The 15,239-nt window shown below is 37.4% G+C and overlaps 1 protein-coding gene and 1 long non-coding RNA gene across 2 annotated transcripts in view; one reads left to right on the top strand and one right to left on the bottom strand.

Moving 5' to 3' along the window:
• The window catches only part of LOC128014941 (dynamin-1-like), a 42,275-nt gene extending 27,666 nt beyond the window's left edge, over positions 1–14,609 (top strand). The window contains exons 16-24 of the mRNA XM_052598730.1: positions 4,760–4,869; positions 5,550–5,661; positions 5,770–5,781; positions 5,873–6,043; positions 6,185–6,426; positions 6,938–7,144; positions 8,644–8,680; positions 10,358–10,865; positions 12,660–14,609. Coding sequence (XP_052454690.1) covers positions 4,760–4,869; positions 5,550–5,661; positions 5,770–5,781; positions 5,873–6,043; positions 6,185–6,426; positions 6,938–7,144; positions 8,644–8,665 — 876 coding nt within the window. The 3' untranslated portion in view covers positions 8,666–8,680; positions 10,358–10,865; positions 12,660–14,609. The remainder of the gene's footprint in view (positions 1–4,759; positions 4,870–5,549; positions 5,662–5,769; positions 5,782–5,872; positions 6,044–6,184; positions 6,427–6,937; positions 7,145–8,643; positions 8,681–10,357; positions 10,866–12,659) is intronic.
• LOC128014943 (uncharacterized) lies at positions 8,324–11,841 on the bottom strand. Its single transcript, XR_008183744.1, has 2 exons — positions 11,647–11,841; positions 8,324–8,623 (listed from the first exon to the last, which is right to left on the bottom strand). It is a non-coding gene; the product is annotated as an uncharacterized LOC128014943 (long non-coding RNA).
• Positions 14,610–15,239: the final 630 nt, after the last annotated feature.

The raw sequence follows: 15,239 nt of genomic DNA, 5'->3' as shown, positions 1-15,239 counted from the left end.
TAATATATTTTAACAGAAAAATTAACAATTAAAATAAAAAGGTTTAATTTAAAATTCAAGTCAAATTTAACACTTTAGTGCATGTTATTAATTAAACTAATAAATTATATAAATAGCATTATTTTTTGGCTCATCTGAATTGCGCTTGTTTTTCAGTTCAACATCCTTTAACAAATACAGTTGTTACTTTTTTTTTTTTTTTTTTACTTTATTGTCATTACACATGTACGGTACAAGGCAACGAAATGCAGTTAACATCTAACCAGAAGTGCATTAAACAGTATTTGCAGTGAATGTTAATGGAACTTAACAAAACAGGAAAAAATACAGTAATACATTTTAACTATTGTTTTATTTAATCTCATGCACTCATGTATAGATTTTGACATCTAAACTTGACTCTTGCATTTTTTCAGTCTAAAAATAAATGGTATTTGTTGATTTGAGTTTAGCAGTGAATCAAATCCACTGAACATGTTTGATGTAGTGCTAACTCGTCTCCAGTGCATCTCTAATGCTGTTGGTTCTCAGAGACGTTTAACGTTTTGGATAAACGTTTGGATGAAAGCATCTGCCAAATGCAAAAGATGCAATGTGTGATGTCTGGTTCTATGCAAGTATGTAAACTGAGATTTCACACCGTTGCATTATGCAATGTTTGTTTCTTTCCTAAAGCATAAAGACGGAGCATGCAGAAATGCATGTTGGATGTCAGCGTCTGACCTTGGAAATGGGGGGCGACCGTCGTCCTTTCCACCTACATGTGAGTCTCTTTGACTGCAGATTTTAAAAGAGTTTTAAAGCAGGACGCTGAGGGGTTAATGCAGCTAACATGCCTGCGCTGCTGTAGACATTAGCGTGCGTACGGAGAGTTTGTGACGACTGTCAGACGCTAACCAGAACTGATTCTGCGCTGTCGTTTTTTTCTTTTCTTTTGTACTTCTTCCTCTGATCTTTTCTTTCCAAATTTCCAGTCATATGAGCTCAGGAAATAGCTTTTGGCTTAACAATGCTGGAGAGAAACTAACTAAAAACAGTCGAGTAAAACTTATTTATGAAGCACTTTCTACAGTACAGATTGTTTCAGAGCAGCTTCTCCAGAAACCCTCGTAGATGTCAAGTGTGTCAGGAGACAGAGCTGTATGAGGGAACCTTGTACAAAAAGACGCTGTGCTTTTTTTCCTTTTGTGAATTAAAGACAGAAAGAGGGGAAAAGACATGCATGTTGTAGATTGCCGTTGGCTTTGGCTCAAGGCGCAGTCGTTCTGGTAATGAGGGGGTAGAGCGCTTTATTGCTCCCAGATGCCTCCCCGCGTCTCTCTGGCCTTTGATGCAAAACCAAGACACTAAAGCTATTTAGCCTCACACACACACACACACACACACACACGGCTTAACGCAGCACATTTCTGTCTCAAACGGTTCATTTCTGGTTTAGCTCTACATGTACGGTCACTCCTGATACTGTTATCGCTCTACATGACGCAGTGACCGTTCTGACGGTGTGTGAACGTGGACATGATGAGTCTCAAAAGTGTGTTTGTGAGGCTGTGTTTTTTGGATTAGCGCAGCGATGAGAAGTGTGTTTACGAATCGAGTCAGAACTTCCTCCGCTCTTATGATTGCGCTGGTGTTAGTCACACCAAAAACAAAACGATGGAAAATATTCACAGTTCTGTCCGTGTGGTTGGACATAGGAAAGAAACAACTAGTTTGTGTTTCATCTGTTTCTCCTAAACAGAAATGGAGTTTGGGAATAGTTCTCGACTTTGTCACAAACTGTAGTCCAAGATCTGAGCGGCCAAATGTTCCAACTACGTGATTATCTTACGCTGCTTGGTTGGATTCACAGAGAAGAAAAAAAAACATCTTAAAAGAATAGTTTTGCTGAAAATGTGTTCTCTCTCAGTTCATCTGAGATCAGGATGAGTTTGTTTCCTCATCAATGGATGCTCTGCAGTGAATGGGTGCCGTCAGAATGAGAGTCTGATAAAAACATCACAATAATCCACAGCACTCCAGTCCAGCAGTGAACATCTGGAGAAGACAAAACCTGAAACACATCCAGCATTAAGATGATATTAACTCAGATTTGAGTCTATAATCCATAAGGAGGAAGTGTTATTATGGATTATGGTTATACTAATTCAGATAAATGTTATTGTTAGAAAATGTTTGTGGGTATACAAAATATTCTTAACCTGATTCTTACAAGTAACAGAATAAGAGCAATGTTTTGTAAATCTGACTCCGCCGTGGGTTATTTAGATCCTGGTTTGATTGGACTCTCAGTATCAGGTGACACAACTCAAACTTCCTGTCTGGAATCACTGCGGCAGATCCGACGCATTTCTGCTCTGAAACCAAGTGTACAACGTTTCCAGAGATTCAAGGCTTTAAAGACCCAGAGCCGTTGAGACTTTACAAGAGCACATGGAGAATCATTCAGTGTGTGTGTGTGTGTGTGTTTAGGGAGCTGGGGAGGTCAGAGGTCATGACTGATATACATTGATGTCTGACTTCTCACCCTCTGATGACTTCCATGCGTGTGTGTGTGTGTGTGTGTGTGTGTTTAGTTGCTGCACTGTGGTATGCTGCCCTGTATATATGACTCTCTGCGGCTCGTTTTCTTTAAAGACACACACACACACACACACACACACACACACAGTGTTGTGAGAGGAATAGTGCTGTGCTGGCGACACAGATTCAATGCTGTTTTTTTAATCACTGATGTCTGGATCGGATTGGAATGTCAAGGCAGATATACTCGTTTTATAATTTTTGTTCTTTTATTTATTTGCTTTTATTTATTTTTTTGATGGGTCACATTTCATCCTTCAAAAAAGAAAAAAACGGTGGAAAACCAAGCCTGTTTTTGTATTGACTTTTATTTTGTTTGCTTTTTGACATGACAAAATAAAAAGAGAAACAAAATTATTGTACCTCAAACCATTTCATTTCACCAACATCTTCATATGCTCCAGAATTATGATTCATGGTTTCATTTTTTATATATATATATAAAACAATATATATATATTTGTTTGCATTATAATAAGTATTTAGGGGGAAAATCGAATTTATTAAAATAATGCAAATTTGAAAAAAATCTTAATGGTCCTAAATATCAACTTAATTTTAGTTTGTACTTTTTTTGTGTGAAAATGATTTTGTAAGATAAAAAAAAAGTTCTTCAGTATGCTGTATTTGGTTTGGTTTCTAGTTTGGGATGTAGTGATTTTTGTTGGGTCTTTTTTTAAACCTGAACTTTTATTTTGAAAGGAAGTTTACCCATAAAAGATCATCGCGTTATCATTTATTCACCATCATGTTGTTACAAACTGACTTTTTCTTTCTTCTGTGGAACATAAAGGCATCATACAGTATTATATTACAGCGTTCATCATCTGAGCTACTGTTATAATGATTTATTAGATCTTGACTGCTGTGCATCAGTGTGGATGCTTTTGAGGGAGAGTAATCGAGGACGAAATGTTAGTTTTTCTCTGTTCCAGCTGTTACAAACCTCTGCGGACACACGTTACACATGTATGAAAGAGAAAAGAACATCTCACAGAGAATCAGAGCCTGCAATTAAATGTCAGATCTCAACATGAACTCAAACACAAAACTCCATCGATTATGTTTTTTCATTACAGTGAGAAATCAACCAACAACAATAAGTCACTTGGAGTAAATAGAGCTGGATAAACCAAAAACTGTGTCCGGCTTCATTTCAGGCTGCAAAATGTGATTCTTTTCTATAACCACTGCACATATAATATATTTACCATACAATACTTCTGCTTCCAATAATAAACTAGTTTTATTTATTAAATACTAAATTATTTTTACATCTACAATTCTATTACAATACTCAATTATTTACAAAATAAATACTAAATAATTAATCTTCAAAAATCCTCACTAATTTTGCACATCAACAAATCGTCTCTATCTAATTGTAAATCAGTGCTATTTTAGTATAATTAATAGTTTTGTTTAGTAATTTTTACATTTTCATTTTACATTTCAAGTTGTAATAATTTTGTTGTGTTTTTGTCTTTTTTTTTGTCTAGGCCTTTTTTTACAGTATTATTATTATTTTACAATTTGCTTTCAGTTAACATTTATTGCGTTTCAAACAATTATTTATTAATTTATTTTTGTATTAGTCCATGTTTTCAACAAGGTTTTTATTATTATAGGTTATTAGGAAAAAATATTTTTATCAATGTTAATTTTAGGAGAAGAAAAACGGATTCTTTAGTGAATCATCACTGAGATTTCACAGCATCTCATGAGCACCAATCCCAAATCTCTCCCGCGCGGGAAGCATCACGTGCCCTGTTCTGTATACAGGGGAATACGGGGCCGGCCCTGGGCTCCGGGCCCCTGACGGACATCCAGACGACTGTGGTGCACCAGTCAGCATCACCAGACCGCCCTGACCGTTTATTTTAGCTCTGACACTTTAATCAGTTCCAGCCGCATGTGGCAGAGACTAAAAATGACTCTGCTCCATATATACACACACACACACACACACACAGAGAGAGAGAGTGAGAGAGAGACACTCACTGGAGCCTGAGGTTTCCTCTGCACTTTTTCTTTATTGTTACCTTATGATCTCTCATATTAATGATCTCAACAAATCCATAACAATACATATTAGCTGTTAAGCAATCAGAATTACAGTTTTAATCTCACGGATGATAAAACAGGGGCCTAACTTTATCTGTTCTGCCCCCCGCAGGAGAAAGAGAAGAAGTACATGCTGCAGGTGGACAATCTGAAGTTCAGAGACGTGGAGAAAGGCTTCATGTCCAGCAAACACATCTTTGCCCTGTTCAACACCGAGCAAAGGTCAGAGGTCATAATCCTTAATAATTATAGCAATAGCCAACATACAAAAGCTTCCACATCCAGCTTACGGTAACTTTTGTCATGTGACGTTGGTTTACAGTAAAACAGTGTTCACTGGGAACAAAATAGATGTTTATCAATGATGGAAAATGTTATTATTTTTCCAGTATTTTTATCTTTAGAATCACATGCACTGATGAATTGATCACAGTAAGATAAACATTAATAGTTTCCATGGGCTCTTTTTTAACCCTGTAAAGCCTGACACGTAAAGCCTTTTTTCTAAAAACGTTTTCATTTTATCTACAAAAAGTGTACTTATGTGTTTTTGTTGAGTATCATATTTGATCATCAGGCTTTGGCTCATATAGTCTGATATAATGAGATTATGGAGGAAAAACAGCTCAGTTTTATTTTTTATTATATCTCAGTAAGATGAGGAACAGTGAAAGTAAAGCTTCTGGAAACAAACGCTCCTCAAAAGCTCCTGAGGATCAGATTTGAGACTCTAAAACATGATTGATGGAGAATCAAGTAAAGCTGAGCTGCTTCAGTCCAGGAAGAGTTCATCTGGAGATATTACTGACCTTATTCTGACCTTTACTTGATCACAATCAGGAGAGATTTGACACCAGAAGCTGAAATTTGGACTGTCATGTTTCGATCTCATGCCCTGACAGGAACGTGTACAAGGACTACCGTCAGCTGGAGCTGGCCTGTGAGACCCAGGAGGATGTGGACGGGTGGAAAGCGTCGTTCCTGCGTGCCGGCGTCTATCCTGAGCGCGTGGTGGTGTGTGTTCACATTCATCAGATGCGAGTACAAATGAATACATAGATGTGACGTAACTCAAAATGCTTTTCTCTCTCTCTCACGCTGCGTCCCGTGGCGTCGCTCTAGGAGAAGGAAAAGGTACAAGCTTCGAATAGCGTTTGGATTTTTTATTAATCGTGTGCATTGGCGTCTCCTGTGTTTGTGTGACTGTGTCTGTGTTTGTCTGCAGAGCGACGCTGGAGACGAGAACGGGTCGGACAACTTCATGCACTCCATGGACCCTCAGCTGGAGAGGCAGGTGGAGACCATCCGAAACCTGGTGGACTCCTACATGAGCATCGTCAACAAGACCGTACGAGACCTGATGCCCAAGACCATCATGCATCTGATGATCAATAATGTAAGCGGCATGAGAAGCTCGTCTGTGGTCAGCAGAGATACTTCATTATATAGGCTAAATATCAGCATCTGAAGCCAATCGCTCAGTTTGAGTTTCTGGGTAATTCTGAACAGTGTTGTGAGTGAGTGTGTTGTGTCTCAGACGAAGGAGTTCATCAATGCGGAGCTGCTGGCTCAGCTGTACTCGTGTGGAGATCAGAACACGCTGATGGAGGAGTCGGCCGAACAAGCGCAGCGGCGAGACGAGATGCTACGCATGTACCACGCGCTCAGAGAAGCACTGAACATCATCGGAGACATCAGCACCACCACCATCTCCACCTCTCTGCCTCCACCTGTGGACGACTCCTGGCTCCAGGTGCAGCGCAGCGGCTCGGGAGGAAGGTGGGTTCAGGACCAAGATGAGAGTAGTTATTTTATATCATTATTTTTTTTCATTATTATTTATTTTAGTTATTTTGGCCCAAACATTAGCACATACTCCATTTTCAGGCTCATGAATATTAATCATATTTTTGAGAGGAAAGTCCAAGAAAGTTCTCCAGCAACGTCACTAACTCATTAATATTCACGAGCGCCGTGACGTCACACCCAGCCTCCTCCAGCAGTTTAAAACGAATGCCAGCATGAACACAGCACTAATGAATAGTTACAGAATGGAACAGTAGCGCCACCTGCTGCTGGAATGTGAGATGAGCTCACTGGCAACCAAACGATCCATTAGATCCATTACTTCTTGCTCTTTAAATCAAACTTGCGATGCAAAACAGTATATGCAGTAGTAAATAAAATAAGACGGACTTTGATCAAGTCACCAAAGATAATTTTGTTGTTGTTGCTGCACAGACAAAGGTTAGAAAAAACTTAATAAGAAGAAACAATATTTCTCTATTAGGTCTCCGGCGGCCAGCCCGACCCCTCAGAGACGGGCCCCTCCTCCGGGGCCTCCTGCACGCCCAGGCTCTCGTGGCTCCGCCCCAGGGCCCCCTGCAGCCGGTGGGCCACCGGTTCCCTCTCGCCCGGGAGCCTCTCCGGACCCCTTCGGCGGCCCCCCCCCTCAGGTCCCGTCCCGGCCTAACCGTGCTCCTCCCGGCGTGCCCAGGTGACACTCTATTACCTCACACAGTAGAAACTGCTAATGAAACGATGTATATGTGCTGCAAAACTATCATAATGCACTCAGATTTGAGACGTGTGTAATTTCTGCAACACTAACTCCATCTAATGGAATTGCTAACTATGTTTGTCCAACCAGTGGAAGACAACCAAATCCACTAGTGCAGCAGAAATGATACACAGTGTCCATGACAAGAATACTATCTTTCTAGTGCTGCAGTCTAATAATACCGTGTTTGCTCTTAGCCGTGGAATGTGAGACTCTTCCGCTGGAGTAAGTGCAGTGGTGTGGGTGAGTTAACCGTCACCAGACCAGCGTTACTTTAAACCATCACTGAAACTCAGCTCATTGTTTATCAGAGGGTCAGATGTGCACAGTCTGGCGTCCTGCTCCGAACTCTTATTCTCGTTCAGACCTTACAGATTTAAACCATTAGATGCACACTGTGTTCTCCGTAGAGCTGGGTGATAGAGCAGATATTCACTGTGATTTTGCACCGGATCATTTAAAACAGATTGTTTAAATGTAATATATCGCTGTGATCAAAGCTGAATTTTCAGCATCATCGGTGCCTTTGTTGTGCTGCCCAATATTGTTGGGGAAACTGAGATGCATTTTATTTTTCAGGATTCACATGAACAGAAAGTTCAACAGAACAGTATCTATTTGGACTAGAAATTATTATTTTAAATGATAGTGTAAACTATAAATATTAATGAAAAAACATGTATTTGTAAATTCATATAATACAAATAAAAATCTATAAATTTATTGTAAATTTAAGAAATAATTTATTTCCAAAAACTTCTAAATGGTACTGTAAAAAAATACAAATTGATTACTTTAACTATCTTTTCCCTGTATTTATCATTTTGAATCTTGGCTACTAATGATGGTTGATCAGAAGGCTTCTGAATCTGCTTCGTATCACCCAGCTCTAGCAGTCAGCTTCTCTCATGTATGAATGTGTGGATCACGTCGGCTCACATCAGACGCTTCACTAACTGTCCACAGGAAAGCGTGAGGGATGTTTCTGTTCTCTTCACTGTTATTTGTGTTCATTGTTAAATCTGTGTTCTGTCGCGTGTGATTTGATTCGTTGTAACACTAACAGCAAACGCTTGCTTTCTGACAGCAACACACACACACACACACGCACACACCTTTCATTCTGACCTTTTTAATAATGCTGAAGTCCCTGATAGATGATTTGCACATGATCTGCAAAACCTCTGAACTTTAAAAAAAAAAAAAATCCATCATGGCTTAAGATGATTCTGACTTATTTCTGATGCTTTTGAGTTGATAATTGGCTGTTAAATCCTCAGACAGAGGTTTTGGACGTCAGTCTCTGGTTAGCTTGGATTGGAGAAGTGTTGATGTTTCTGTCTCCTCCATGTTAACTGTGTGTGTCTCGCTCATCCTTCTCTTGCTCCTCCCATCGCTCTGGCTCCTCCCCTCCTGCTGATATTGATTTTTCACAGAATTACAATCAGTGACCAATGAGGACTAACGCTTCTGGTACGTGTGTGGTTCTCTCGCCATTCCCCGTCCCTCTGCATGACCCACTGTCTCTGAGACCCTCACACACACACACACACACACACACACACACACTCAGTTCAGAGATGATCTATTGGGACGTTTTGGTCTTTACATCCAAAGCTCTGTTGGTTTCCACAGACAGTTCTGCTGAGGGACGAGTCTCTGTGGTGAATCGACAGCATATCACGTTGTATTTAACCAATGTTTACAGCAGAACTAAATGAATGAATGTGAAAATCTTTCCAATAGCCCATCAGATCCCTGATTTAGTGGATGGACAGCAGGTCTCAGAACAGATTGTGTAATGTGCAAACATTACGTCAGTTCTCTGAATGTGTGCATCAGGCTGATTTATTTTCATTTAATCCAGGTCTGAAAAGCCTTTCCTTCTGTAACCCCGTGCACTTGTTTTATTTCAGTTTTGCTATCGTTATTTATTATCCCACTTAATAAAACACTACAGACGTCATCCAGTCATACGCTGCACTTGTGAACACTGGGGTCAAAGGTGAAGAATCAGATGTATTTTGTCCATGTTGTTTGTCTCTTCATCTCATTCTGTCACGATGTGATCTCTGAATGCTGTAAAACATCTTTTACAACATGTCTCTGTCTGCACAGGATCAGTCATGATCAACCACACATCTATCACTCACAGATTATATAATAAACAGATAATTCATTACATTTCATTTGTTTAGATTACATTTTATTAGTAATACTTTTAGTCATTTCTTTTAGAATTTATTTTAATATCATTAAGTTAATTTCTTGAATTTATTTCGATAATGTCAAAAATGCAATTTAATTTTTTTATTAAAATAAGAAAATAAATAAAAAATTACTACTGGGGATTGTATAGTTTTTATTTATTTTAGAATGTATTTATTTTATTTTTTTCTTCTTTCTTTTAGATAATGTCAGAAATACTTTTAAATAAATATAAATTTATTAATTAGTATTAGTAATATTACTAAAATAATAATTATTAGATTATTAGTATTTTCTTTATTTATTTTAATGTCAAAAAATGCTATTTCATTTTTTAAATGAATAATTATAAATAAAAATAAATGATTACTGGGGATTGTATATTTTATTATTATTTATTTTAGAATTTAGTTATTTTATTATTATGAAAGTAATTTCTTATTTTGTCAGAAATGCTTTTTAAATAAATAAAGATATGTACTAAGAATGGATTTAAACTTCATTGATTAAAAAGTATTTTACTAAAATAATAATTATTAGATTTTGTATAATTTTTGTTATTTCTTTTTAGTACTTATTTTAAAGTCATTAAATACATTTCTTGAATTTATTTAGGTAATGTTAAAAATGCAATAAAAATGTTGTGTGTGTATATATATATATAATAATTTATTTACAATTTATTTAATTAAAAAGTAATTATTATAACCAGAGATATCTGATCTCATAACTTTGGCAAAACTATGAGATTAAATATCAATTAAATATTTTACTTTTATGAACTCTATTAAGAGAAAATTATTGACTTTCTCAGTGCAAAATATTTTTACTTTCTCATTTTAACGAAATTCTTTCACATTTATTGAACATGATTTTGTAAATGTTTGCGCTGTGTATGTGTGTGTGTTATTCATCCATCTTCTCTCTGTGTTTCCATGGCAGCCGACGACCCCCAGCATCACCTCCTCGACCCAACCGACCCACAGACTCCTCCCTCTTATACTAGTAGCCCCTCCCACACCCGTGACAGACAGCGAGGACAGACACGCCCACCCCGCCAGAACTCCTCCCCTCCTCTCTCCTCAACTCACACACAAACACACACACACATCATACACAGTTAAGCTCAACAACTCATGAGCCTGACAACAAAAGCTAGATGAATGAGCACAGGGTTTGATAAATGCATTTTCAGTTGCTATATTTATTTTCTGTGGTTTTTAAGCTTCTTTTGGCTTTCAGACGCTTGATTTCCTGCTGTTTAAGGATGCATTATCTCTCCAAAGTGTGATCTGGAGTCTCGTGATAACTGCATCTTCTGGAATGAGCTCGTGTGCATCTGTATTTCTGTTCATTACTTTGGCTCTTCTTGTTTTTGTTTCGTATGTGTGTTTGGCTGCAGTGGTCCCTGAGCTCACGGGCCAGAAGACGACACCAGACTCCCCGAAGGGTAATACACTTTCCCATAGTTCCACAGTCATTATTACACACGAGTCTCTTACTGAATGTAGGCTGAGAAAGCCACTGACCGACCGTAGAGTTGCACACAAAGCAAGGACAAAGTTGTTTAAATGCATTTATATTAAAGAATCATACCTGTAGTTCCCATACATTTCACTACAACATAATATGCAGCGTTTGTGAACATATTTGGACACTTAAGCCACTGTTAGATGTCTAAATGTTATTAAAGTAGAAGTGTTTATGAGGAAAACTCAACTGATTCAAATGAGTCATATGCTTCATAAAATGATTCACTTTTTCGAAGCGCACGCTGGCGACACCTGCTGGTCAAAACGGTGTAAATGCAACGAGAACATAGTACAAAAATATGTGATTTTTTATTTATTGTGTGTACTCTATTGATTAAATATTAAGTCGGTGTATGTTTTGTGTTTTATCGTTAATTTGGTGTGTTTTTAATATCATTGTTTGATTGATCAGGCCAATTAGAGACGTTAATACACACGTCATCGATACTGATCCTAAATGATAAAGCTGACCCTAGGTCAGTAAAACATATTAGACACTGGTTCATGTCGACACGTAATGACTCTGAATCACTGATTCAAATAAAAAGATTCGAATCTTCATTCGCCAGTGTTTAGATAGCGCCCTTCACTGAAGCAAAATAAACTGGTTTAAATCAGCTCCCATAATTGTTAAACACTTAGTCTAACAGTTCAAGGCGTTGTTTACTGCACGGCGGCAGAGAATAATCCAAGTCTTACCTGCTGTCCGTACAACAGTGAGACGCTGAAGCTCCTAATGTTTCCTCCCGTCACATTTAACCCGGGCTCACGTTGAAAACACACAAAGTTTGTGTGTGCACCATCGTCTCCAGAGTTAATTCCAATTAAAACAAATAAAAATATAAACTAAACGTTTCATTTTCACCTAAAAGCAACACAGAAATCCTCTGAGGGCATTTTGAACCGAGCAGCAATAACCGTTAGATACGCAAGAAGGCGCCAAATCTTGAAACGCGGCGAAGCGCGAACGCGGAGTGGGGGTGATACGAGACAAAATATTTCGAAAGATTAAGTTCAATGTTTTTGTTAAATGTTACAGTTAATATAGTAATTAAAATTAAAATATTGTAATGGAATCATAAAAAAAAATAACTGAGGAGCTCTTATTATTCAGGCATATTTGACCGCGAAATGACTTGACTGATCAATCAGAATTAAGTATTCTAGAGGGAAAAAAAGTCTGACGGCAACTAATAAAATTAAAAATTGAAATTGTATTGAATTATTAAAAAGTTACAAAAAATACAAATAAAAAAATACTGCAGTACAGTCCTATAATGAGTAGAAAAATGAAATAATATTTTTGACATTTCATAGTAAAATGTACAATACTTTTTATAATTAAATTTTAAAAAATCTAAATAGAATCATATGCTTAAAATACTTTGAGACTTCTAAATAATCTGAAAAGTGTTAAAAAGATCTCATAGAATTAAATTTTCATCCAATGATTGACATTTAGACATCTTACATTGGACGTCAGTGAACAAACACTTAGTGTGGCCACTATATTACATTTTTCCTTGATTCTAAAGGAATGAGATGTACACTATTGAGTGATATTCACACGTTTCTCAGTAAGGAGCTGAACCATGAGCAGGGGTCGTGGGGTTTGTCTTCTCTCCGTGTGACTCTGAGGACAGTTTCTGCTCAGCTTTCTTTCACCTTGATGCTTACTCTTCTGTTTTCTCCTTCTCTGCTTTCATGCTCAGCCGGTCAACTACAGGTGACCCTTCTCGCCCCGAGAGCCCCTTTACTCCACCAGACCCTTAGCATCATTTCTTCTTCTGTTTTCCCCACAACCCGAACACGGACACAAGCAAAGGAACAACTTTCAGATGTTTCCTGCATCACCCGGTTTGAGAAAATGAGTTTCTCTCTTTGGTTAAACCTCCTTCAAGCTCATGATTGTGGAGATCCAGTATCACAAACATCAGACCTTCTAGAAACTCCTCACATTGTGACCCTACAAAGGGATCGTCTTTCCACACCTGTATGAGTTTCTTTCTTCTGTGGAACACTAAAGAAAATGTTTTGAAGAACTAAATGGTCTCCGGGTCCATTGACTTCCATTGTAGGGACAAACAGTCCTGTTGGAAGTCAATGGAGCTCAAAACTGTTTGGTTCCCAACATTTTAAAAAAAATATTGAAATATTGAAGTTGTTTATTCCCCACATTGCAAAAAAAAAGAAAAAAAAAATTTTTTTTGTGTAAAAAGATATTTACTGGAAAACCAGACAAAAGTATTGTTCTAGTTTTTGTTTTGTTATTTTACAGTGCAGATGTATAAGTACGAGGACGTGTGTTCACCTTCAGGTGATTGTGCTCAGAAAACATTCATTCATTAGTGAATCTGAACCTTCGGTGGGGCTGGATTGAATTAGAGAGTGCAATATATTCACCGGTCAGTCGTACAGTATCACACTGACCACACCTTCATGTCATTTAAACACAAATAGTGCAGTTTCAGGGTGAACAGACGTTCTCGAGTTCAGTGAGATGCTTGTGTGTGTACAATTCATTTAATAAGGTGAGACTAATGCTGAAGACTGGTGAGCGTTGTCCAGATGATCATGTCCAGATGGTTTTGTTTGGAATTGAACACCTGCTGTACAGTATATAGGCTACTGTGTAACAAACAGCATGTGAAAGTGCACTATTCGATGCTAAACAGAAGTATACAACATTGCATGTTTAATTCAGCAAGCTGCGTCCAGTTACTTTTTGCATTTTTAATTCTCAAATCTGCACATTTTTGGTCATTAGGGTATTCATACAGAACATCTGCATACTGTGCATAGTGTACATACTATATTCTGCAGAAACAGTGACAGTAGGATGATATTCTGAACATGTGTATGATTAAAGGTGCTGTAAGCAATGTTTAGTTTCCACCACGTCAATCAAACCACTTTTTTGGCAATCAAAAATAGTTTAAAGCACCTTTAAACATCACCGATGGACATTTTTTCACGTGTGCGTGGACTTTCCCCGTGCATTAGAAATTATGCAACGTTATCTCAAGTCTAGGGTTCATTATGAAAATCAAAAGAAATGTTAAGCTTCAATGCTGGTCTATGCATAGAAATCACTTTAGTTCAGATGTTGTTTTGTTGAAAGTGAGAAAATATGAGCGCAACCCTCCATGACAGTGGACTGTAATTCTGTTGTTTGTTGTAATATTAATCATAATTATAAAGATGATGAAGCCCGTTGCTAATAGTTGACGTTGTGGCATGACCAGACTGTCTGCGGTTTTAATTGTACCGTATCTGTAGTGTTTCCGTCCTCGACATTCACTGCAAACCTTCCCTGAATCCACTCTGAGTCTTAGTAAACCCACGAACCAGCAAAGGTTTCTGGATGTTTAAGAGTTAAAGCGTTTGTCATGGACTGACTGTATCTTGAGTGTGGCGAATCTTTGTGGTGCATTGTGCTTCCACTGTTTAGACACTAGTCCATGTGTGATTACTGGATGTTAAATTATTATGGCTAAGCGATGTATTTAAATTAAGCTATTGAGATGGAGTGTGTGGAGGAATAAAGCAGGCCTCTTTCTGTGTTTGGACACAAAGGTGTATTAATGCTCCGTGTGTGTCGTGTCCTGCTGTGTCTCTGCTTGGGCAGGACGTCGTCATCAATAAAGATCCGTGTACCAAAATGCTGTTTTTGTAGTTTTTTTTTTCAGAGGTTTTAAAAGCTGTTTTAGCCATTTAGAAATAAATAATGCATAATTATGACATATGTTTTATGAAATGTCAAAACTGACATAAATCATAAAAAGCATGACAAAAGGCAATAAATATGATGTAGATTGAGATAATCAAAATTATGAAGTAGCAAGTCAATATTATGAGATGATTAAATTAAGAGATAAGACCTACTGAGCCATAATTAAAAGATAAAAAGTCATTATTATGAGAAAAAAGTAAAAATTCTAAAAAAGGTCAGGGATTATGAGATAAAAAGTCATTTAGGAGATTAAAAAAATCATAATTATGAGATAAAAAGTCATTTATGAGATAAATCGTGAGATAAGACGCACTAAGCCATAATTATAAGATAAAGTCATAATTATGGGTGAAAATTTTAAAATTAAAACATGGTCAAAATTATGAGACAAAAAGGTTTTATGAGCCATGAAAACTAAATTGTGGAATAAAGTCAAAATTATGATATTAGGTCATAACTATGAAAGTAATGAGATCGACCTACAGAGTCATGAGGAGAGATAAAGCTCAATCATGACACTCATAATCAGGAGATTAAAATTGACATTGAATCATAACTA

This window comes from Carassius gibelio, chromosome A5 (genome assembly GCF_023724105.1).
Source record: "Carassius gibelio isolate Cgi1373 ecotype wild population from Czech Republic chromosome A5, carGib1.2-hapl.c, whole genome shotgun sequence".
Classification (NCBI taxonomy): domain Eukaryota; kingdom Metazoa; phylum Chordata; class Actinopteri; order Cypriniformes; family Cyprinidae; genus Carassius; species Carassius gibelio.
This window is presented reverse-complemented; position numbering and strand designations above follow the sequence as displayed.